The sequence below is a fragment of the Anabrus simplex genome, chromosome 1 (genome assembly GCF_040414725.1).
Source record: "Anabrus simplex isolate iqAnaSimp1 chromosome 1, ASM4041472v1, whole genome shotgun sequence".
Classification (NCBI taxonomy): Eukaryota; Metazoa; Arthropoda; class Insecta; order Orthoptera; family Tettigoniidae; genus Anabrus; species Anabrus simplex.
This window is the reverse complement of record NC_090265.1, coordinates 137,781,249-137,806,640: the sequence shown is the minus strand read 5'-3', so window position 1 is coordinate 137,806,640 and position 25,392 is coordinate 137,781,249. Positions and strand designations below refer to the sequence as shown.

General features: G+C 38.6%; 1 protein-coding gene across 1 annotated transcript in view; it reads left to right on the top strand.

The window, feature by feature from the left end:
* Nup62 (Nucleoporin 62kD) overlaps nucleotides 1-20,922 on the top strand; it is a 46,491-nt gene extending 25,569 nt beyond the window's left edge. The window contains exons 2-3 of the mRNA XM_067139341.2: nucleotides 5,251-5,607; nucleotides 20,232-20,922. Of these exons, the coding sequence (XP_066995442.2) occupies nucleotides 5,251-5,607; nucleotides 20,232-20,711 (837 nt within the window). The 3' untranslated portion in view covers nucleotides 20,712-20,922. The remainder of the gene's footprint in view (nucleotides 1-5,250; nucleotides 5,608-20,231) is intronic.
* Nucleotides 20,923-25,392: the final 4,470 nt, after the last annotated feature.

Here is a 25,392-nt window from a genome sequence, read left to right as displayed (position 1 = left end):
CACTGCTCATCGATCGAGAGGGATCGACTGCACCGAAACAGCTGATACTCTCGCCCAGTACCGTACAGGCTACAGACGTATTCATATTCACGAGAGAAAAAGAATGTGTTGTGAAAGCGATAATTCGGATGGAAATATGATTCTAACCTATGAATATATTAGGAGAAAAAAAAAAAAAACCGACGATCGCAGTGGACAAGATAAAGGGCCATGGAGAATTCCACCAAAGTGTACCTTCGTTGTGGAATGACAGAAAAAAACAAATCTTAAATTACATGTTAGTTAAAGGAAAAAGGTATATAATTCTTGAATGGTGGAAAGAATATGCAACAACTCTGCAAATTGTGGCAAATTTAGCTGACAGCACTAAAGTCATTCCTGTGTCCAGTGCATCGAGTGAACATGCATTAAGCTCCGCTGAATATATTATACAAGAAAATAGCAGTGTACTTCACTGATCTGGAATGCACTGTTCAAGAACAAGACATCAGACATTCTATAAAGGTGATATAAACTCATTTTCCCTTTTACAAGGATCACTTTACTTGAATTTTGAAACTGTGAATGTATTTGTGAGCTAGAAGGGGTGATAATGTTTTCAGCCATGATGTCATTAGCATCACTTCTGCATACCTATTTTAAACTCATTTCAGTTTATGGAATGTTCAATCGATACAGATAAAATTTTATTTTAGATGTTTCTGGGTAAGTTTGTCGCATGCCTTTGTTGCAATGATGTTTAATGTGACTCTGCAAAGTGGGAAGGAGAGTGTTGAAACAGAACAGCTCCCAGACCATATCTGGAAGCATCTGCTTACACAGCTGACTTAAGATTATATCTGACAAGAGATATCTCATATAGAATCTCTCCTATGATAAAGCTGAAAGCTGACTGTTGATCCGGGCCCCAGTGGAAATGGACATCCTTTTTTGTAAGAGTTCTCGAATCGGCAGATAAATTCTCTGCTAAATTAGGCATGAATATTTTCAGTTGATCCATCTCCAACAATCGTTAAATTTCCACAATATTTTGAGGAGTAGAGGACTTCATTAGTGCTTTGATTGGTCTGAATCTGGCAGAACGTTCTCTTGTTCAGTACTATGACCTAAGAACTTGACCCGGTTAACTGAAAAGATGCACTTTTGCACATTCAGAATGATACTTGCTGACTTCTCTCTGTCTAGTACAGCTCTAAGGTGTCCCATCATGTTTGCACTGATTACGGCCATAGAACAAGATATCATCCATGTGACCCACAACTCCCTCGAGACCCTGAAGTATGATGTGCATTCTAAGCTGAAAGTATTCCGGCACTGATGAAATCCCAAAAGGCAATCTACTAAAATAGAATTGCTTGAATTTTGTGATGGTGATCAACCATGCTGATTGGTCATCCAACTTGATCTGCCAAAATCCACTGACTACATCAAGTTTGCTGAAGACTTTTGATGAATCTGTATTACTTAGGGTATTCTCTACATCTGGTAAGATTACATGAAGATGATTAACATACTTATTCAGGTGAGAAAGGTCAATGCAGATTCGCTCATCTTCGTTGGGTTTGTTGACTGGAAACACTGGAAAACACCACACTGTATGGTCTATTAACTTTTTTCATCACCCCAAGCTGGACCATGTGTTGCAGTTCATTTGCCACCTTTTCTCAAAGAATAGGAATATTCGTAACTCCATTGACTGAATAAGGTTGCATTTTTACATAACTTGACGTGGAATTCACCAAATTTGACCAGTTTTGGCTTTATACTGGTATTCACCCTGAAGATTACAAAGACCATTGAAGAGTTCGGGATACCTCTGTTTTATGGACTGGGTGGCTGATTAAACTCTATCAGTTGTACTGATTTTGATCATATTCAGATTGATCAAGGTGGGCTTGCATAATAAAGCCTCTGGCTGGTTCTCTATGACATAAATCTTCTCCATGACACTTGTGGAACAAATGTGCCAAGTGTTGAATTGAAACAGCCTATGACACAAAGTTGATTATTACCCGGTCCAGTGAGGCTTCTATCAGGAGGCGGAGTAACTTCACTTGCAGTAAGAATCATCACATCAGCACCACAACCTTTTTGAAATTTTATAAGTTGCTTTACGTCGCACTGACACAGATAGGTCAATGGCAACTAAGGGACAGGAAAAGGCTAGGAGTGGGAAGAAAGCGAAAGTGAAATTTAACGAGATAACCGCTGACACTGATTACTACTTTATATTTCTTGTTAACTGAGTCGGTTGTTACAGCCTCAGCAGTTCCTGTTTCATGTGAAGAGTTGTGATTCTGAACCTTGTTTACATGTACTTACTGTTTACTACCCTGCTTCTGGTGATTTGAAGGAAATTTACTACTGTGACAGAGTTTTGCATAATGCCCCACATTATTACATTGATGGCATGTAGCATTTGTTCCCTGCAGGATGTTTTTGGATGCTTGGCCATCTCACAGTTGTAGAAGTGTTTACTTTATCATGCTGAACGTGTCCGGGCCGATGTTTATTACTAGTATTACATTGAAATCTGTCAGTAGATGATTTCGGGACTGCTCCTTCCTACTGCTGCTTCAACCTGCTGTATATGAATTACTTCTTTCTGGTTGCACTTCTAAATGACTTTCTCTAGTGTTAAATCGGGATCTAACTGCAGAGTCTCAGATAAGAGCTAATCACATGTTCTTCATACAGTACGATCTTCGATATACAGTAGTTGTCAAGAATGTTCACCTAATTAATGCAGTTCTATGACAAATGTATGAACACTTACCCCTTTGTTGAAAACTTAGGTTAAAATGACCTCTTTCATAGGTTACCGATAAAGTCCATAAGCATCTTCTTAACTTTGTCATACTTTTTCTTGTCGGCACCAGTTGGGGCTGAAGCATGGAATACATCCAGCCTGTTCTCCACGACAATATATGAGTATTTACCTTATTTTCTTTGGGTAGATGAAATAGTCCGGAAACATCCCTGTACCTGTCAAATCACTGGATCCACTTCTCCCATGATGGTTGATTCTTAAAATCAGCAGAGGCCGGTGGGGGCTGGAAAAAAAAAAAAAAAAAAAAAAAAAAAAAAAAAAAAAAAAAAAATTGAAGCACCCAGAAGGGGAAGAGGAAACGAAATGAAACTTCATGTGTTGAGATGATATGTGATATTTCACTGATTACAAAATTGAGTCAAATTTACAAAATACTTGGCAGTATGAGCCCACCTATCAGTATGATGTTGCACCCTCTTTGGCCTGGATGCATGCACTGATTCGGTTGGGAAGGGTGTCATAAAGCCGTTGTATCCTCTCTCTTGAGGCAAACTGGCCCACAACTGTTATAACTGGTCCTTGATATCCTCGATACTAGCACTGGGACAGAGTTGACGTCCAAGATGGTTCCACATGTTCTATCAGGGACAGGTCTAGAGAGCTTGCTGGCCACAGGAGTACCTCAACATCACACGGACAGTTCATAGAGACATGTGCGGTTGTGTGTGTGTGTGTGTGTGTGTGTGTGTGTGTGTGTGAATGAGCATTGTACTGTTGAAAAATGGCACCATGATACTGTCACATAAGAGGTAACACATGAGGATGCAGGATGTCATGACGTATTGGTGTGCCGTCAGAGTTCCTTTAATCACTACCAGTCGTGACTTGAGGTCATACCTGATGGCTCCCCACACTATGACGCCAGGAGTAACACCACTGTGCCTCTCCTCAGGTTGCTGTCATACTCGCAGACTACGATCATCTGGGGTAGTGCAGAACAAAGATTCACCACTGAACACAATGAGACGCCATTCATCAGCAGTCTATACTTTCTGATCATGGAACCATTCCAAAACACAGGCGTTAGTGAGTGCATTACTTGTTCTCGGCAAGTGCATATGTGAAGGGGTTATGGTGTGCTTGGTGCACAATACAGCGATCCTCCCTTGTGGTGGTCATATGTGGTCGACTGAAACCTTGGCGAGTATGCCTGCCCTCACGTTCCCATGCAGTCCAACATTGGGCCACTGTCACATCCGAATGCCCCACAAATCTGGATATTGCACGATTCAACCAGCTGGCCAAATGGAGACCTACAATAATGAAGCCGCTTTCAAACTCTTGTCATTTATTGATAATGCTGTCTCGCATGAGTATGCATCAACTCTGTGTCCCTCACAGTGATCACTCAATATCTGATGCTGTTCATGCCCCTTATATACCCTACTAGGCCTGGTAACACTAATGTACTCTTGTGGCCGTTCTACCTGTCACAGAGAATGCAACTCTAATAATTTATATACCTGTCGATAGTGTATACATGTACGAAGTTACATTGACATCCGACCATTTCTTCTGGGTGCTGCTTTTTTTTTTTTTTTTTTTTTTTTTTTTTATGTCAGGCAATGTGTGTACTGCTGCATTAAAAATGTTGGCATTGAAAGCCACTGTTTATTTGGAACATCCAGGGATTTCACCATTATTGTTGACTGCTGATACTTTAATAGAATATCACTTACATATATCTAGACATAATATTAATAGAGATACTGTGGTCTCATACAAGTCTGAAATATATGAGGCTTACAGCAATAGTCCATAGATCCTTTAAGAATCTAGCACCTATGTTGATCCATACTGAACACTCGGAGTAAATACTAAACACAACAGAGTAGGCAAGCGCCTGGAGCATTATATTACATTACAAGTGTGTGTGTGTGTTTTTTGCCATGGTGGAGGGGAGAAATGTATTGAACTAAATGATCATTACAGTACTAACTCGTAAGAGAATTTGTATTATGATTTGTAAGTCAGTAGAGAACTTTAAGAGGTTTGTTTGCAAAGATAAATTATAAACTAAATGTGTGAATTTAATTCACCCTTTCCAGTATGTATGATTTTAATAAAACATGCAAGTTATTTCTCTGCAGAAGAAAGGCATTGCTTATATATATTTACAGCATTTATTTCTGTTATTTTCAGTTGTGGATAGACTGCTACAGATAGTCTTCAAAATTTGCTGAAAGGATAACATCCTGTGTATAAATTAGTCTACAGATTTACATTTATAATATAACTGTTTTTTTCTATAAACTTCTTACAATAAAGTTTTAAACTAAATGAGAGTGGGCATAATTTGAATATTTTTCTTATTCCACCATTGGTCTTGATTTATTTCAATAATATGTTCATTTTGACTTAAATATGAATTGGCTTTTAAGTAGTTTCATGTTTTGTTTTTTTTGTTTTGTTTTATACAGGCCACAACATCAGCTGCTCCTTCCATTCTAGGAGCTGGTGATGCAAGCACCAAACTCCAGTTGCCATCTTCCACAGCATCCTCAACACAGACTCCATCAACCTCCACATCAGCAGCAGTAGCAACAACAACAGCAGCTACTTCATTAGGATTTTCTTCTCTTGCTCCAAGTACATTCTCTTCCCTTGTTCCAAGCACCTCTGCTACACCTACTGTACAGACAACTTCTACAGTTGTTTCCAGTGTACCTACTGGTGGCAGTACCTCAGTTAACTTCTGCCAGTTGGAAGAGGGAATCAACAAGTGGACATTAGAGTTAGAGGAGCAAGAAAAGGTTTTCCTGAACCAAGCAACACAGGTGAGTTGTTGATTATGTAACTTCTGTTCTTTGATACACAAGTAGAGACCCTAAAAACAAGATGTCTGATTAATTTCTATTAGCAGCATATTTGACACAATTAATTTACAGTTTTTTTTAGCTATATGATGATAATACAGTGGAACCTCTATCTCAAATCACCTCAGGAGCTAAATTTTATTTAGAGTTATTGAAATTTTGAGATGTACAGAATACAGTTTTTGAGCTTGTGTACTTTAATACTGAATCATATGTATCTATGGGCTTATACTGAATACATTATTATTAACAGTATTTAAAAATATACAAACTATTTTACGGCATCACTTTAATTATTATAGTAACTTTTTAGAAGACAGGATACAGTACATACAGTAGTGAAACAAGAAACATACCCGTGGAAAAAAATCTGTTAGTCTCTTCCGTTTTTAATTGTTAACCTTCTTTTCTTCCACATACTTTTTAACAACATTTATTGCTGTAGAAATGCTGTCATTTACATTCAACTGTCTGTATGTAGGATCGAAGAATAGCCACTGCACTTAACGCCTGGTCTGCTGACTGTACAGGAGAAGGCTGCTCCAACTCTTCTTGCTTGGCAGCAGCATTGACGGTATCTGTAAAAGGCTCGGCCATTATAACGTCAGTCCACATTTATGTAAGCCTCAAAATCAGCTTTGCAGTTAACAAGCTGCTGATACTCCATGCATTCTTCAGGAACAGGAGTAACTTCCTCCTCTTTGTGTTCTGAAGCTCCTGAGTCACCTTTCAAAAATCTTGCTTTGCAGAAGCAGTCTACAGTTGTTTCCTGCTTCATATCAGCCCACAATTTACTCAGCATTGTTATCGACTGTAGTAGATTAATATCTGTTAATGACTCCTCGGATTCAGTTCCCCTCAGAATTCTCTGAACAGCCCTCTTCCTGTTGAAATGCTTCAAGTTTTTAATCACACCTGGTTCATGGGCTGTAGTTTGGATGTTAATTTCAGTGGCAAGAAGACAACGTGCATTGCCTTTAACTCCTGAACGAGCACCTTGGGACGAGCAGGGCAGTTGTCTACAAAAAGGAGGATTTTCCTCCCTTCACATTGAAATATCTTGTCAATACCACATAGTAGATTCATAAATGGAGCTTGTCATCCGCGACTTCGGGGGTTGCTTTCATACGTGACTGGTAATTTATTCACACCTGAGAATAGCAAGGCTTCGCCGATTTTCCGATCACTAAAAGTTTGTTTTTCAGTTCCCGTCATATTAGCTCCCAGCATCACTGTAACCCTTTCTTTACTTGTCAACTGTTTCTCACAAACCACAAATGCACGGTTAATGTTATACAAAATTTGAGTTACAAGAGTATTTTTTTGCTTCAAGGGATGAAATGTTTGCTTCAAGAAATTGAGAAATTTGTGTAACCGAATTTCAAGTAATAGAGAAATTATACACTTGAAGAATAGGACAAATGGTTGGGAAATTAATGTTACTTAGAGATACTGAAAATTCAAGTAAAGGAGGTTCAACTAATATAATAATAATAATAATAATAATAATAATAATAATAATAATTGTATGGCCTCAGCTGCCATGTGCAGATTTTTTAATGTAGTGTCATCTGGCTGTCTGCTCGTCTATTTCAGTGTTCCGTTTTAATCTAGGCCTACTACATGGCGGAGTAAAGAGAATATCTCTTTTGGGCATCTTTCGTTAAGATTTAATTCATTTTGTCAGGTAAACACAAACTGTGTTGCCAGAGATTTTTTCATGCCGACATAATATGACATGGAGTGTTTAATGGACCTTTTTCCGCCCTTAAAAAAATCCAACTACCTCTGCCGGGTTTGAACCCGATATCTTGGGATCTGGAGGTCGACACTCTTACCATTGATACACAGATAGTAAAATGACATGACTGTCTGAAATTAGTATGTAAGTTAATGTTTTTGCATTTGTGACTGTTGAAAATCATATTAGAATTATTGTAATTTATTTCTCATGTTACTTCATTTTCAATTAAAGATATACTGTATGTGTCATCATTCATAAACCATAATTTTTTTTCTATACTTAACAGTATTAACACAGACTATTAATATGGACTTAGATAGAATATTAACATTTGAATGTTGCTTTGATCATAAGTTCTCTTCGGTATATGTACAGTGCACTATAATAATTTCTTTGTGGTCCAAATTTTCCAGGAGAAACATTTCTCTTGTGAATGGATAGAAAATTTGAGGTGGTTGTTAATTACAGAATGCTACTTCAAGAGACAAAAATGGCGTAGGAACATGGCATGACATATCTGTACGAATGACAGGAATATGTGTAATTAGATTGGATAGTGGAAAAGAATGAACATGTACCAAGGCACCTTGTACTGGTTTGGAAAATCTTGCAAGATGCTGAAATTGGAGACTGTTGATTAAAGCATTATATCAACATTATGAAAGCTGTGTAAGAATGATGTTGGGTTCAACATAATGATTCAGAATTTAGACAAGGAAGTGTGTTGTCCCTCTTACTATTCATTATTGTAATGTCCAACGAAAATGACCACAGGTCAGCTAAAAAGTATATTGTTTGCTGATGACGTAATTTGGGGAGAAAATTAAGAGGGAGTGTTATGCAGGTAAATTCTTACACTTGAAAATAAAGATTGTCACAGAATGTAAGAGCCGGCCCCGTGGTGTAGGGGTAGCGTGCCTGCCTCTTACACGGAGGCCCCGGGTTCGATTCCCGGCTAGGTCTGGGATTTTTACCTGGACCTGAGGGCTGGTTCGAGGTCCACTCAGCCTACGTGATTAGAATTGAGGAGCTATCTGATGGTGAGATAGCGGCCCCGGTCTAGAAAGCCAAGAATAACGGCCGAGAGGATTCGTCGTGCTGACCACACGACACCTCGTAATCTGCAGGCCTTCGGGCTGAGCAGCGGTCGCTTGGCAGGCCAAGGCCCTTCCAGGGCTGTAGTGCCATGGGGGGGGGGGATTACAAAATGTAAGGCTCTGATTATGACAAGAGGAAATTGATCAGGCAGGGGAGAGATAAAGTTAAGAAAGGAGCCCCTAGAAATAGTGAGCAGTTTTAGATACCTTGGCAGCATGATATATCATGATGGAAGATTAGACAAAGAAATTAAAATCAAGAATTAAGCAAGCAGAAACATTCTGCAGTGTGTTACCGTATTTCACGGCATAATCGTCGCACTTTTTATACCAAAATTTTCGAAAAAAATTGTAGGGTGCGACCATTATACGATGATTATTTAATACCAGTATTTGTATTACTCAAAAAATGTATTTATAACTAAATTGTATTTGATACAAATTTAAGATGCACGTAATACTCGCGTTTATACATTAAAATAATTAAAATAGTCTAAAACAAAATTCATAATTTTTCGCAACAATTCGGCAAACGTTTTTCCAACCTGAAAATAAAATGAACGTATTAAGTTAATTTGTCATTAATTTGAGTATTAAAGTTAAAATATTACACTTGCAAAAAATTATCGCTTTGTTGTGAAATGCGGACTTACCGGTACGCAATTTATTCCAAATCTTCGGTGTCGCTATCGCAGGTTTCGCTATCTGATGCGCCGTCCTCGCCTCTGTTAATACCAGTATCAGATTCTTCGTCTCCCTGCCACACTGCGTCATCTTCGGAACCGTCTAGTGCATTCGAAATCCCAGTCCTTTTGAAGCTCTTGAAGACTAGTTAAGGTGGTATAAGATCCCAACTCTTCTTCACCCACGAGCATAACAAGTCCAAGGGTGGACGCCTGATATTTCCGGCGGGCGTCAATTGCTGATCGCCGCTCATCATCCACTCGTAAAATCGACATAAGTGGTCTTTAAAGGGTTTATTAACACATACGTCTAGTGGCTGCAAAGCAGATGTTAGGCCACTAGGAATGATTATCTGTCGTGTCTTATTTGTAGTGAGAATTTGCTTCACTTCGTTCACGAGGTGACCTCGGAAACTATCTAAAACAAGCAGAGCTGGTTGTTTTAGTAGTGCACCAGGTCTTCTATTCCACACAGTTTTAACCCAGTCCAGCATGAGTTCTACGTCCATCCAACCCTTTGATTGCACTCGTACATGAATTCCACGGGGAAACTGTATATTCTTAGGCATCGTTTTCCTCTTGAAAATGATGTAAGGCGGCAACTTTCTCCCGTCAGCTGTAATGGCTAGCATTGCCGTGCACCGCAACTTCTCACTACCGCTGGTTTTCATTAATACACTCCGTGATCCTTTTAGCGCAATAGTGCTGTTGCGAGGCATATCAAAAAAGATTGGAGTCTGATCGGCATTACCGATTTGAGAAAGCAAGTACGAAGTTTCCTTGCGCAAACGTATGACAAATCGGTGAAAATTTACAATCTTGTCCGTGTAATCAGCAGGCAACTTTTGGCTTAGTGTTGTTCTCCTTCGCACTGACAGATTGTGTCGTCGCATGAACCCCTTAATCCACCCACGAGTCGCCTTAAACTGAGTTACCGGTATGTTGTGTTTGCGCGCTACCTCCTGTGCCTTAATTTGTAACATTTCATATGATACACTGCAGCCATTGTTACGTATTTCACTGACGTACCTAAACACTTCTTCGTCAATTATAGGAAACTTCCCTGTTTTAGGACCTCTAAACGCGCGTCTAGAAGGGTTTGTGCTTTTTAGCTTGTTTTTTACTTTCCGCCAGTCACGCACCAACTTTTCACTCACAGAAAATTTTTTTTCTGCAGCTCTGTTCCCGTGCTGTTCAGCGAAGGCAATTACGCTTAGCTTGAAGCCCGCAGAATAGTTTCTATATTTACCCATAATTGCTTATAAATGCTTCACACGTTAATGTTTTGCGATATAAATGACTTTCTGTAATTGTTCACTATTAAAACAAATTATTTCTGCAAACACCCAAAACACAAATTAAAAACTTAAATTCTCACGCACACATGTCTACAGTAATCACGTAAATCTGAAACAAATAAATGCATCTGTGATCTGTCCATTCCAGAGCAGCCAATACTGTTAGGCAGCAAGGAAGCATGCAACAATTTATCAGTTTAGCTCGTTGGTTGCGACACACTACTGCGCTTGCACAAAGCTCGCAAACCGGAGCTCTAGCTAGCGCGGTGTAGATCTACTGTATAGTTGACTGTATTCCGAGACATCAGTAACAAACATTCATTTTTTTTCAATTTCTTTTAAACATACGGTAATTAGGTTAATATTTCTTCCCAGTTATTGATGATTTTACATTACATTACTGACGAGTTTATAAAATAAAACTTTAATAGCATTGGATAATAATTATCTTGACTGCTTGGATAAAAGTTTTCATCCCATGCCCGGACACTTATGACGTAGTAGTAAGATAAGAGTCTAGCGATGACAACTGAGACATCGTAAATAATTCGGCTGAATAATTCCGTGGAAATCTGCGTTATCGTCTTGGATTTCACTTCGTGCGCAATAACACAGGAGCCGGCCCCATGGTGTAGGGGTAGCGTGCTTGCCTCTTACACGGAGGCCTCGGGTTCAATTCACGGCCGGGTCAGGGAATTTTACCTGTATCTGAGGGCTGGTTCGAGGTCCATTCAACCTATCTAGCCGGTAATTCCTGGCGACGTTGCTGATAAGCGATAACTTACAGCCTTACGTATTTCAAATGGGAACTCATAATGTGTAGGTGGTGAATAAATAGTACACTGTCTCGCGACCACGTTGTCAAACTGCCGATAGTCTACCGGTAAGCCATGCGTTGTACATATACCGGTATTATTTATTTATACATTGTGCAACATGTCGCAAACGTGACTGTGTTGCCAAATTGCCCATAAACCATACACGTATTTAAATTGCGCATTCATGTGCAACTTACGTTGCAGTTCCATTTACCTTTTAACCAGATTAGTGAACAAAATTTGGATGTGCGACGATTATGTAATTAAAGGTTTAAAGTCCGATTTTTGTATTGAAAATAAAGGATGCGACGATTACGCGGTGGCGACGATTATGCCGTGAAATACGGTAGTTAGTACATGGAACGAAAATGTACTGTTTATATATTAGATGAGCCTATGTTCGTCTTATTTTCTACCAATATCAGTGGCGGCTCATGATCAATTCCGCCAGTGGGGCCCAGTATAAAGTTTTTGGCCATGAATATGGGATTGAGGCAGGCATTTCTGAAACATGGGATTCTATACTGTATTGTACTATTGGAGATTTTGTGGTACAGTATAGTATTTTTACTATACTGTACCACAAAATCTCCAAAAGACAGTACATACAGCAAAATATATCGGCCTACATATATACACTAAATCATTAATAATAAAGAAATAGAACTGAACTCACCAACTGGCACCTTACTTATACAGCAGTTAGGCATGGCTATTCTTCTCACTGGCAAACATTTCAATGACTCTGTTGTTGAAGTTGGGAATTTCACCAATTTTCTCCTTATGAATTGAACAAACAGTGAATGAATTCAGTCTGTTTTGACCCATACTATTCCCAAGCTAATTCTTGACTCTTTTTAATGTACTGATACTTCGCGCTGCTTCCGCTGTTGAAATGGGAGTAGTTGGTGCAATTTGTAGAGTTTTGTGTACCTCGGAGAACAATTCTTCGAAGGAATGCTTCATGAAGAATGTGGAAACATCACAGACTAAAGGAATATCTTTTTAAAGTTCATCGTCGTCATCGGCTGTAACTCGATCTGCATACATTGAGCTGTTCAACTCAGTTTATGGATGTGTTTGCGATGACTAAACAGACCAATCTTAGCATAAAACATACACCCACACAAATCACACTGGATGGATGCAGGAGAGCAGGGTTGTAATTGACGGAGTTTTCTTGCTTGTCACTTGGCCTCTTGATGTCTGCGGTATTCTCTTTCAAACAAGTTGACAGCGGTGGATGTAGTGTTCCGCCACAGTGAACAGTCCACAGCACATTCTTCCCATGTCTGTATATTTATGCCAGTTGTCTTCAGGATGTGTTTCAGCTGGTCCTTAAAACGCGCAAGAGGGGCTCCATGAGGTCTACTGCCGGAGCGAAGTTCACCATAAAGAATTTGACGGGGAAGCTTGGTAACACCCATGCGGTGAACATGGCCTAACCATCTCGGTTGATGAGCGATGATTGTTGCCTCAGTGCTATTTAGCTACGCTTTGTCAAAAACTGCCTTGTTGGTCACATAGTCCTCCCACTTAATATTCATTAATATTAATATTTCTGTTGGTGGAAGCGTTCAAGTTTTTTGATATCACGGCGATAGAGAGTCAATGTTTCATTGCCATACAGCAGCGTGGAAATGACAAACAGCTTTGTACACCATGAGTTTGGCATGCATTTTTAGGTTGTTATTCATGAAGACTCTGTACATTAACCGTCTGAAGGCTGCATGAGCAGTTCCAATTATTTTATCAACATCTTGTTCGCAGGTACGCCATTTAGACAAGATGCTTCCAATATATGAAAAGTGATCAACCTATTCCAATGTTGTGTCTAAGATGGAGATACTGAACTCAGGACGAGTTAATCCTGGAGTAGATTATGCAAGTACCTTTGTTTTTTTCGCATTAATGGCAAGACCAAAGTGATCACATGCAGTTTTATAGCAGTTGACTGACTGTTGTTGTTCTGCAGGTGTTAGAGCAGTAGATGCGGTGTCATTAGCGTACTGCAGTTCTGTCACCTGCGTAACCAGAGTACGTCTTTGTGAGCGAAGTCTTGCCAGACTGAAAAGGCCTCCATCAAAACGAAATTTAATCTCCATGCCTAAATTGTTTGCAGATGATTCATGCAGCATGGCAGCCATGTAGAGTGCAAAGAGTGTAGGAGCAAGCACACAGCCTTGTTTCAAGCCATGAATGATTGGGAACGAATCTGATACTGAGTTACCATGAAGAACCTGTCCAGACATGCCATCATGAAGAGTTTGAACCAATTCCACATAATGTTCAGGACATTCAAAATGTCTCAATACTTTCCACATAGCAGATCTTAGTACTGAATCAAAGGCTTATTCCAGATCATAGAAAACTAAATACAGAGGCTGCTGTTGCTCTCTGCATTGTTCCTGGAGTTGTCTAGCACAGAAGATCATATCTGTTTTGCCTCTGGAGGTTTGGAAACCACATTGAGACTCGGTCAAAATCCTCTCTGAGATAACTTGGAGCCAGTTTAATAGAATTCTTGCAAGAATTTTACCTGCAATTGACAAAATCGAGAGGATGAGTGTGAAAAGTCTAGTCTTCAAGGATATACCTCCATTTTGTATCAATTCCAGAGGGATGTGACCAGGAGCCTTTCTTGGTTTTAGTTGATTGAGTGCTTTGGTGAAGTCTCTGTATGTGGGTGGACCTGCCATCCATGGTTGTTGGGCCTGCTGAGGGACATTACGAAGAAAGTTCACAGCGACATTGGAGGCACGATTTAGAAGTGCAGAGAAATGTTTCTTCCAACGCTCTAAAATTTATCCATTGAAAATGAATGAAAATGGAGTTGTCAGCAGTCTTCTATGACCCCGATGAAGATCGAATTGGACCATATATTTCCTTTATGCCAGCATAGAAGTTTTGCAGGTCACGGGCATCAGATAGTTTTTGCAGTTCTTCAGCTTTTTGTTGCCACCAGATATTCTTGATTTCCCTAATTTGTGCCTGATATTCTCCTTTATATTCCAGGAAATGTGATCTCTTCACTTTGGAAGATGGATCATGAAGATAGGATAGATGGGCTTCCCGTTTGGCATTCATCAGATATTTAATTTCTTCATTATTTTCATCAAACCAGTCTTTTCTTGTTTTTCCTCACAAAACCAATTGTTTCTTCAGCTGACTCAGTGATGACCTTCTGAATCGTGGCCCATTGCTGATTTGTACTATCAAGGTATCATTGTGATAAATCACTGGAAGTTCATTTCTCAATTTGTCTTGGGAAATAAATGGACTTTAACTCGATCAAAATGTATTGACTAAATTCATTGGGTAAATATCTCTGCATGTAGCAAACCTTTTCTGATCAATAATTTTGAAACTACTAAATATACAAGACTGTTGGAATTGGTCTATCATTTGGTTGATCACTATATCACACACTTCTTTGGCATCTACAGTCAGATTTACACCAGAGCTGTATTTAGATCCTTTTGTTGTTAGAGTAGAACATTCATCTTCATCTACCGGATACCTTTCATGGTTCTCTCTTATTTCAGAAACAGCTGATTCAAAATGTTGTGATGCATTAGATATAGTAACTGCATTGGCACTCTGCATCTGAATGTCCTATACAAAATATCAACATGTTTCATCATTTCATAGAAGAATTTAAGAAAAAATAAAAATTCTGAATTAAGTAACTTTTTAAACCAAAACACTCCCTTATTGTTACATGATCCCAACCATCTTTGTTCTCGATCTTCTCAAAATCTTCCAATAAATGTGATTTGTTTTCATAAACAATACTCACAACCTGAGACTGAAAGTTCCATCTTGTTGAAGAAACTGTTCGCAATACATCACTTCTCTTAGGCGATAAAGAGAAAAACTTAGTGAATCTAGTAATGTTTGCAAAGAACAACCTAACAGATTTTATGTTCTTGCTACAAGCATTTTGTGCCAAATTTAGTTGATGAGTGTAACAGTGAACATACTTGGCATACGGAAAAGAATTCTGCATCAGAGCCTGAACACCTCCCTTACATCACTGCAGCTTCATCAAAGGCGTGAGCTATGAGCTTTTCCTCAACATTGAAATGTTCAAGCAGTATTTTCAGATCCTCACTGAGACCATAGGCTGTCGTATCAGTAACATTTTCAATGGAAAGGAATCTTTCAGTAGGTTTATTGTCCTTACTGTGCTGCAATATAATAAATTAACTTTGGCAAGTAATGTCTGTTGTTTCATCTGCCTGCACAGAAACAAAAGTTGCAGCATTGATATCTTTGACCAGGTCTTCAATGTACACTTGATACATACAGTCTAATAGTTCACTTTGTGTAATGTATGATGTATATTTAGAAACTGATGTGCAAGTTCTGTGTGGTCATCTAACACACTGTTGAGATTACAAAGAAGATATAACAAATCTAAGAAATTACCATGGTTTGCCGAGTCCTGTATTTCTTTATGGCCCCTCAGTGCTAATTCGTGAGTTCCACAAAATTTTAAGCACACTACTACTCTATCTAGTATGTGTGTATTTTTTGTGACTACTTCATTATGTTTCTGGATTGATATTTTATAGTTATGCAGAATCAATTTTTGCACCAATGTTAACAGTCCCAAATATTTTGTATTTACAGGCATTTTCTAAGTGTAGTGCGCTTTCCTCGTGTGTTTTAATTCATTCACCTAAATGTTTTAGATCCTTACACCTGGTCGTTGACCGCAATCCTTCATCATGAAATAACACACACAGTAAAAACAAAACAGACTTTATTTCTCTTCACTCACTGTCAACCATGACTTTTTACTGAACCATGTATTACAGAAAATTCTCTTTTTCTTGCCATCAAGGTGAAATCACGTGGTTTGTTAGTACCTACATTTTTAATTTGAATCTTTTCTTCTAGACTTAATGAATTGAAGGGAGTTTTTAATAAACAATCTGCTTGGTTCATCGTAAAGACACTTGCTTGTCCACCAAACAATTGAGAATTGCCGTACCACAATAATTACACTTCCATGCTGTGTGCCGACTTTGAGAGGGGCAAGGCATTCTGTCCCCCCACAAATTCCTCCTAGACGTTAAGTTCCCTTAAAACGTGGAGTTTGGTAGTCTTCGGAAGCTGCTAAGGCGTTAAATCTCAAGAAGGTGGTAGGTGGTTTTATATCAAGAAGTGAGATTAGAAAGTGGGCATTCCTTCAGAGAACTACATTTCCCAATGGAGACTGTTCAGGCGGTACATCTGGTGGTAGAGCTTTTCATGTTTCGTATCATGAAATGCATAATATACAGTACGGTAATAGGATATTTATGAAGCAAATTCTAATTCTTTTACTTGTGATTATTTTTGATAGATTCATAGATAAAACATTCCTTCAAAATATTTATTTGTGAATAAAATTCTATTTTTCTGTTTACTTTTGAATATTATTAAAAACTCCATACATAAGACTCATTCAAATATGTATTTGAGAAACACGCTGTATTATTGTTCTGTTTTTCTGTTTGTTTATGAATATTGTTATTATATAGGAATGTTTGTATTAATAGTTGTTCCTTATTTCACATGCCTGTGTTCATGTTAATCATGCTCCTTCCCCCCCATAATTACCCGAAGTCAGCGCTTCTGTATCCGCGCAGAGCCAAATGAAACTGAAATAAAGCCAGCACAACAGGCCAGCTTCCTTTGGCCCCAAACAACATGATAACTTGCCAGCAACACCCTCCATGAACAATGCCATTCTGCTAGGCAGCCAAGGAGGGGATGTAAGCCTGTCGACGTGCGCTGGCCCGCTCACATGGAACCAAGGCTGTTGACGGACTATTAGCATTGAATATCATACTCGCTTTATAGTGTTTGCAATAAAAACTACAAATAACAAATTACAAAGGATTACAAAAGTGGAGCCGGCCCCTGACCAATATTGATTTATGCATCAGCAGCTTAGACCTTCACTGAGAGGAATACAAGCAGGAGTTAAGCAGTTGAAATGAAGTTTGTAAGGAGCATTCATATTGCATCGACCAAAAAAAAAAATACATATATAGAGATAACTTTTCTACATAGTGTCTTGCCTTCGATGCAAATTTTCTCCATTGGATTGGCAAGTTTTTGATACCGCCCCGATAAAAAAAAAAGGGGACGTGTGCAGAGCCAGTTGCGCACAAACTCTTCTACACTTGCATCATCATCGAACTGCTGTCCTTCTAGGTCTTGTTTGAGTGGTCCAAATAAATGGTAGTCGCAGGGCGATAAATCTGGACTCGGCGGAGGGTGTTCCAGAGGTGTCCAGTGAATTTCCTCCAGTTTTTGCGCATTAAAGCAGCAGTATGCGGCCTTGCATTGTCATAGAGAAGAAAGACGTTTCGGATCGGTTGCCGGCATCGGTTGTTGCGATGCGGAGCTTTTGCTTCATCCAGAAGGCAACAGTAATAGGTTGCATTAATTGTCCTTTGTTCATGAAGAAAATCCACCGGCAAAACACCCGTGGAGTCCTAGAAAACAGTTGTAAGCACTTTTTCAGCAGATGGGCGTGTTTTGGCCTTAACCGGATCTGTTTGTCTCTTCACTGTCACTCCATCCTTGCTTTGACTGTGGGGTGTAATGATGCACCCAAGTTTCATCACAAGTCACAGTATGACACAAGAAATCCTCTCCTTCCTCCTCGTGACGCAGGAGTCTCTGACAAACTGCCTGGCGTAAAGTTTTTTGTTCCTGGTTGAGGAGACGAGGAACCCACCTGGCAGACAATTTTCCGAAATTGGCGTTCGTCTCCGATGTTGGTTTGAACACTTCCGTAACTTATTCTTACGGCTAAAACAATTCGCGAAATTTTTATTCGCTGATCTTCACCAGTAATGCCATGAATGGCAACAATGTTATCTGCAGTGATGCTTGTCTGTGGTCTCCTTTCATAAGGTTCATTTTCCACAACTTCTCTTCCTGCCACAAATTTTTTAGCCCACTCATACACTCGAGACTGTGAAAGTGTTTCTTCCCCAAACTGTGCACGAAGCCGTCTTAAAAATTTTAGAAGGTTTGGTGCCCTCTTTTGCAAGAAATTTTATAATGTGTTTTGCTACAGACGTGCACCTCTTGCTCACTCATGGTAAACCCCTTCCCCAGATACCCCAACCAACATCCTGACAAAGCCCTGCCTCAGAATTATTACTAACAGCGGCGGTACGTTCAAATTCCTGTTTGTGTTTGATCCGCCTTCATAACATCAGTTAGACTGACCAACAAGAGGTAATTGCAAATGTTAAGGAGAAAAGTATTCAAGAAAAGGAATGGTGATGTAGATATATATATATATGAAGCCTGTTTGTTTTTTAAAGACTGTGGGCATCTCAGGTGATACTTCCCCTAATCCTCTGTTCCCAGTTTGTAAAGACTTCATCTGAGTGAAATATTGAGTGCCTTGGCAACAGAAGATAAATTGAAATCATGTCAAGTTTGAAGAGCTTTCTGTTACTGGATGGTTCATGGTGTGGGTTCCTGTAGATGTGTTCTAGTTTGTGAACCATTTGTAACAGTGGTGCTGAGAGCCAGAATATGAGGAGTGGGCATATTCAGACATATCCCGAGGCAGGTCCTCTTTATGCTCAGTACGCTCAGGTGGCTAGGCTATACAGTCCACCACTGGTCCCTCAGCGGTTAAAGAGTGGAAACACTTTCAACACTTTCTTGGATTATTTGTAAGTAAGGTAGCATCCTACTTCGCAGAAATTTACTGTGTACACTCAGCGTGTTTAAAGCAAGCCTCGGCCTTCTGGAAGTGATAGACTCCCATTTCCATTTGACAGGCCAGGAACTCCTTGGAAACAAATTTATGAATAAAATGGAATTCAGTTGGGTGCTTGTAGAATAAATCAAGTAAGAAAGAAAGTAAAACTGGCTGAATCAGCAAAAGGGATGTGTTGAGAATTAATGATGTGCTCCCTGTCTCACAACTTGACAGCATTTATAGATGATATTGACAAGATGCTATGAGGAGTCATCAAGGAAATCGTTGATTTAGCTCATGAGATCCTCAGTAGCATGTTACATGTCCCCAAAACATTTCTTGGACGGACTGATGATTTTACCCCAGATTGATAATGAACACCCTTTTCAGGCTGTAATATTGAAGCAAATAGGCATGTTGCATTAAAGGCATTTGCTATTTCATCCAACCATGGAGACAGTGTAACTGGCTGTCAACTGAGAAGAGTTTTGGAAATTGAGAGTTTGGGGTCCTCGCACAAGCTTTGAGGTAAAGGTGTCAAGATTTTTGCTGAGCATCCAAAACTGACTAGCTGGGTGAGCACAAGGAAAGGTCTTTCTTCTTCAGAATGGTTGGTTGCTCTAAAGATGATGTGCAACATAACAGCTGTCGAGCAGTCCCTGGTAGAAGCCTCAGTACAAACTGTTGCTGCCATGAAGTTCATAGTGAGGCCCTTAGAGAAACCCTTAGTCACATACTGGAATTCTGCATTCCAGACAGTGGTAAGTTTTTGAAGAGGTTCACTGGAGGTCATTCTGTGGTTCCAGACTCAACTGTAACATACCATCATCACAGTGAAAGTTACATAGATTAATCTTCAGTGCAAGAGGTGGATTGACAAAATTTGTGTGGTACATGCTGTCAAAACTGAGTTTCTCTGCAGACTTCCTGCATGATATTGGCGTGTCTAGCTTAAGGGACACTGAACATTTTGCATCACATCTGTATTTTTAACTCGCAGAGAATGTTTCACATAATTTGAATTGATTTGCCAGTACTATATCAGATTTTTATGGAAAATTGTAATAATTGTGTAGCTATTCTGAACCCTTGTGGTCAGCTGTATATACAGTCAGACAAATATAATTATTTTCTGTCTCTTTGTTTTCAACAGATCACTGAACTTCTTGATATTGTTGCTTGTGCAAACAACTTTATCCCTTGAAACTTTTGTTAATAGGTGAATGCATGGGATCGTCTGCTGATAGAAAATGGTGAGAAGCTGGTGGAACTGAGCAACTCAGTGGAGCGTGTGAAGTTGGAGCAACAGCAGTTGGACCACGAGTTGGAATTCATCCTTGCTCAGCAGAGGGAGTTGGAGGACTTGCTTACTCCTCTGGAGAAGGAGTTGGCCAACAACAGTGTATCTGATCCAGGCAGAGAACATACATACCAACTGGCAGAAAATTTGGACACTCAACTCAAACAGATGTCAGAAGATCTCAAGGAGATCATTGAACTATTAAATGAAACAAATAGAACACAAGACAACACTGATCCTATTGTTCAGATTGGACGCATTCTCAATGCTCATATGAACTCATTACAGTGGATTGATCAAAACACTACTCTTATTCAGACGCAGTTAGATCAAGTGGTAAAATTACATGATGTTTATCGCAGAGAAAATGAGAGATCATTCCATCTCACGTATGATTAATGAACTGATTAAATGCCTGATCATTAACATTGTTTTAGTTATGGGCAGATAAAGACTTAAAACTCCTGTTTATAATAGAATAAAGTGAAATACATTGACGATAATCAGAAATTTTTCAATTTTAAATTTGCACATATAAATAAATTAATTTTGATAATGTCTTATTGTAAATTGCATTGCCAATATAGATGAAATAAATTGTTGTACTATATGCTGGAGTATTTATTTTAATGTATTCAGTAATATATATATATATTAATCTCTTTTTATAATATTATTTTAACTTAATCTGCCAAACAGAATTATGTTTTATTCTACCGATAGTTCATGGTCTGGGTCCCTATAGTCGCATTCTTGTTAGTGAACCATCGGCAGTGACTAATTGGCTAAGAAATTTGTCCTTGAAGGTTGGATATACAGTGAAACTCTGTTAAGAAGTTTTTCAAGGGAATACAAGTGAAACACACAGCCAACAGATTTCCTTGTTTGTGAACAATACCGAAATAGGCCGATATATAAAAGCTGCTAACAGAAAGCCACAATATAAAAATTAAATTATCATGACAATATTTTTAGAGATAAAGTAAAATAATTGAACATTCGTATTATAAATGTATTTGATAAGAGAAGGGAACATATTATATAAAACCTTGCACAAGAGATAAGAAGAAATACTAAGAACATTAAAACGGTAAACGTGAACTGTACATAATGTAAATTCTGTACTGCATTAGACATTAAATACATTTCCAAACACAAAAGTCTAGGCTCCTACTTGGAAAAGAAATTGTCCAAGGGTTGACTGTTTCAGGTTTTTACTGTGTTCTTGAAGTATAAACCTCTCCATTTTCCACATTGCCTTTGTGTTCTGAGGCACACTGGCTGAACGTTCCATAAACCGCCTCAGTTTTTCAAGGCAGATGCTTGCCTCACTGCATGATGGTCTTGGGGGATTCTCTTCCTCAGCCTCTTCTTCTTCTTCAATCTCCTCATCTCCTGCCTGAATTTCCTTGCAGATCTGATTGATGGTTTGCTCCTTGCAAGTGATTACCAATACATAAAATCAGCTTCATGGTCTGTATCGCACTTTAGATTGAAATGAGTGATTACCATATCATCAATGGCAGTGAAGTCATTGAAACTACTGGCAATATCCATCTTCTCCTGTATAGTTTTCCAGCACCCAGGCTGTTCATCACCCAACTTCCATAACAATGCTGTTGGTACCACCACCGAAGCCTGCTTTCTTGAAGCAATTTGGTATTATTACAGGCTCCACTGAATCCCATGATGAGGCAATGAAATGCATTGTGTCCAAAAGAGATGGTTTGTAGATAGGTTTGCCTGCTTCCATGCGTAGCAGCATATGGCACACAACTGATTTTCAGTACCTCTGCTTCAATACCTTATCGATTCTTTTGTCCATGGGCTGTAGTACCGATGTAGTATTCAGTGGGAAAAATTCTGCCTTGATGTTACTTGACACTAGAACGGCCAGAGCGGTCATTTTGACCGTTAGCGAATTTCAAGGTATTTCCACGCTTGTAATTTTTTAAATGTAACAAAGGCTTTTCAGTCTGTCAAACACACAGCAAATACAATGTAAATTAAAACACTATAAACATATCTGTAAAACACACACTAACATACAAAGAATGACATGTTTCGTTCTACAAGAACATCCTCAGATTCTATCAAATCGCTTAAAAATAAGCTTATATACGTACAGTATTGTTTACGTAGCGTAAACTTGTCAATGATAGAGAGATTAGCGATAACATGAAACGGTAAAGACAAAAAATAAAATATATACAATTATTAATATAATGAAAAACTTGCGTATTTATCTAGACTGCCGATGTTAAGTCTGTTGTCACCAAACACTATTTCAGGACTGTGGTCATGGAAAGTTTGTGGTGAGCCACGCTGCGCGTGGAGAGGGGAGGGCAAGAAAGGGAGGGGCCTTGTAGATCGATGTGGATCTCTCCTATTGGATGATTAAATCGAGTAGACTATAGAGTGGAGAGGGGTGGGAGAAGTAGGGCGGAGCGGCTGGAGCGCTGTGGAACCTTCCATCAACATTGGAGGGGGGAAAGATGTTATTGACCTATTTCATGTTAATTGTACCTGTATGTAATATGGATGAATGCAAATTAAATTTATTTAATAGGTGAATAAAGTAAGGAACGGTATTATTATTATTATTATGAACAAAGCAATTTACCTTCCGTCAACATTGGAGAGGGGAGAGATGTTATTGACCTTCTCCATGTGAATGTACCTTTATGTAATATGGATGAATGCAAATTAATAATTTTTAGGTGAATAAAGTAAGGGATGTTATTATTATTATTATTATTATTATTATTATTATTATGAAAAAAGCAATTTACGTTCCATCAACATTGGAGAGGGGAGAGATGTTATTGACCTTTTCCATGTTAAATGTACCTTTATATAATATGGATGAATGCAAGTAAATAATTTTTTAGGTGAATAAAGTAAGGGACGTTATTATTATTATTACTACGATAGAAGCCATTTAATGAGTAGGTGTCAGATATTATGTGAGTAGAGCGAATAGGGGGGAATTATTTAAATGTGTATGCTCATTCAGGTTATTGGCATTAGCATTTTTTGCGACGTAAATTTCTATTGCTTCTTTTATTTTCAAAGTGTAAAATTTTTAGATCAGTGTTGATGTCTGTGAAATGGTGTGAAGAGTCGTAGATGTGCTCCCCGAAGGCTGAATGCCGAATATATCTGATCGCGTTTTTGTGTTCTTTGTATCTTATATGGAAATTACGTTTTGTTTGACCTATGTATGTGGCGTTGCAGTTAGGTTCTTGGCACTTTAGTTCATACACTCCTGACTTTGAGAAAGGGTCCTTTTTGTTTAGGTTGCACCTGCTGAAGTGTCTCTGTAGTGTGTTATTCGTTCTAAAAGCTACTTTTAAACCTTGTTTCTTGAAAATGTTAGCTACTTTGTATGTGTTATTGTTAACATAGTTGAGAACCACGTAGTTTTCTTTGTCGTGTGTGGTGCTTTCCCGGCGATTTTTCTTATGTTTATTTAATAGTTTATTCACTGTGCCTGGAGGATGGTTGTTTTCTTTCGCGATTTGTTTAATGATTTGCATCTCTTCATTGAAATCTGTTGTGCTTATTGGTATGGAAATAGCTCTATGTATCATTGTATTCAGTCCTGCTATTTTGTGTGTGTATGGGTGGTTCTTGTTGTCAATAGTGTGCGACGTCTGAGTGGGCTTTCTGTATACTTTGTAAGATAAGTTGTCATTATTCCTGTTGATTGTGATGTCTAAATAGTTTATTTTCTTGTTATTTTCTGGCTCCATTGTGAAGCTGATGGATTTGTGTAAAGAATTTAGAGTGTTTAATAACTGGTCTGCATTAGTGACGTCGTCATATATGCATATGACGTCATCCACAAATCTGCTCCAATGTAAGATTCCTTTTGAAAACTGGCCCATTAAGATGTTTTCGAAGTTATTCAGAAAAATGTTTGCTATTATACCTGATAACGGTGAGCCCATGGCTACCCCTTCTGTTTGGCAATAGATTTTGTCGTTAAATGCAAAGCAATTTTGGTGTAGTGTTGTTCTAAGAAGGTTAATAATTTCTTTGGTTTCTTGTAGAGAGGTGTTTTCTTTAAGAAGGTTTTCGATAATTTTAATGGATTCATCTATTGGTATGTTGGTGTACATGTTAGTGATGTCAAGGGATATCATACGTGTGCTCTCTGTTATTTTAAGTTTATTTAATTCTTTAATTAGTTCTAGGCTGTTTTTAATTGATCTGTCTCCTTTAAGTGAAATTTTCTCTTTTAGAATGATGTTCAGTTGTTTGCTTAAATTGTAACTTGGCGCATCTTTAAAATTTACTATTGGTCTAATGGGACACAGCTCTTTGTGTATTTTGGCCAGGGCTCTTAGTGTGGGGAGTTTAGGATTTTTGATGGTGAGGCTTTCTTTTTCTTGTTTTGTGAAAATTAAGTCTGTTTCCGTGATAGCTTGCTTTATTTGGTTTTGAAATTTATTTGTAGGGTCGCGTTGCAATTCTTGAATACCGTTGTTGTTGTTGTTGATAAATTCTATTGTTTTTTCTATGTATTCGTCTTTCTTCATTATGACTGTTGTGTTACCTTTATCTGCTTTCGTGATGATAAGGTTGTCGTTTTTAATTTTGTTCTTAACTGTTTTCAATGCCGAGTATTGAGTGGCGTAATTCGGTTGCTTGGTGGAATTTTCATGTGCGATTATTTTTCGGGCTTCGTTGGTGGCTACGTTTTTTATTATTTCTCTTTGTGGAGAGGGTATTTTGTCGCAGGCAATTTCTACGTCAGTGATGAGCTGTTTTATGTTGTTTTCGTTATGACGTTCCTGGCATTTGAATTTGAGACCTTTCTCTAGCAGATCTATTTCATTCTTTGAAAACGTAGTGTCTGATCCGTTAATTAATCTAGGGTGAAAATTCGCGAGTTTGTTGTGCTTAGTGTTTTCTGGACTTTTCTGTTTAATCATTAGGTTACGTATTTTATTGTCAATAACCTTCTGTTTCCGGATTGCTTCCTTTTTAATGTAATCGTGTAAAAAGTTGGAATAGGATGTCCATTGTGTGCGGTGCCAGAAGTTGCTTAGGTTTAAATGGATGCGTAGAATTT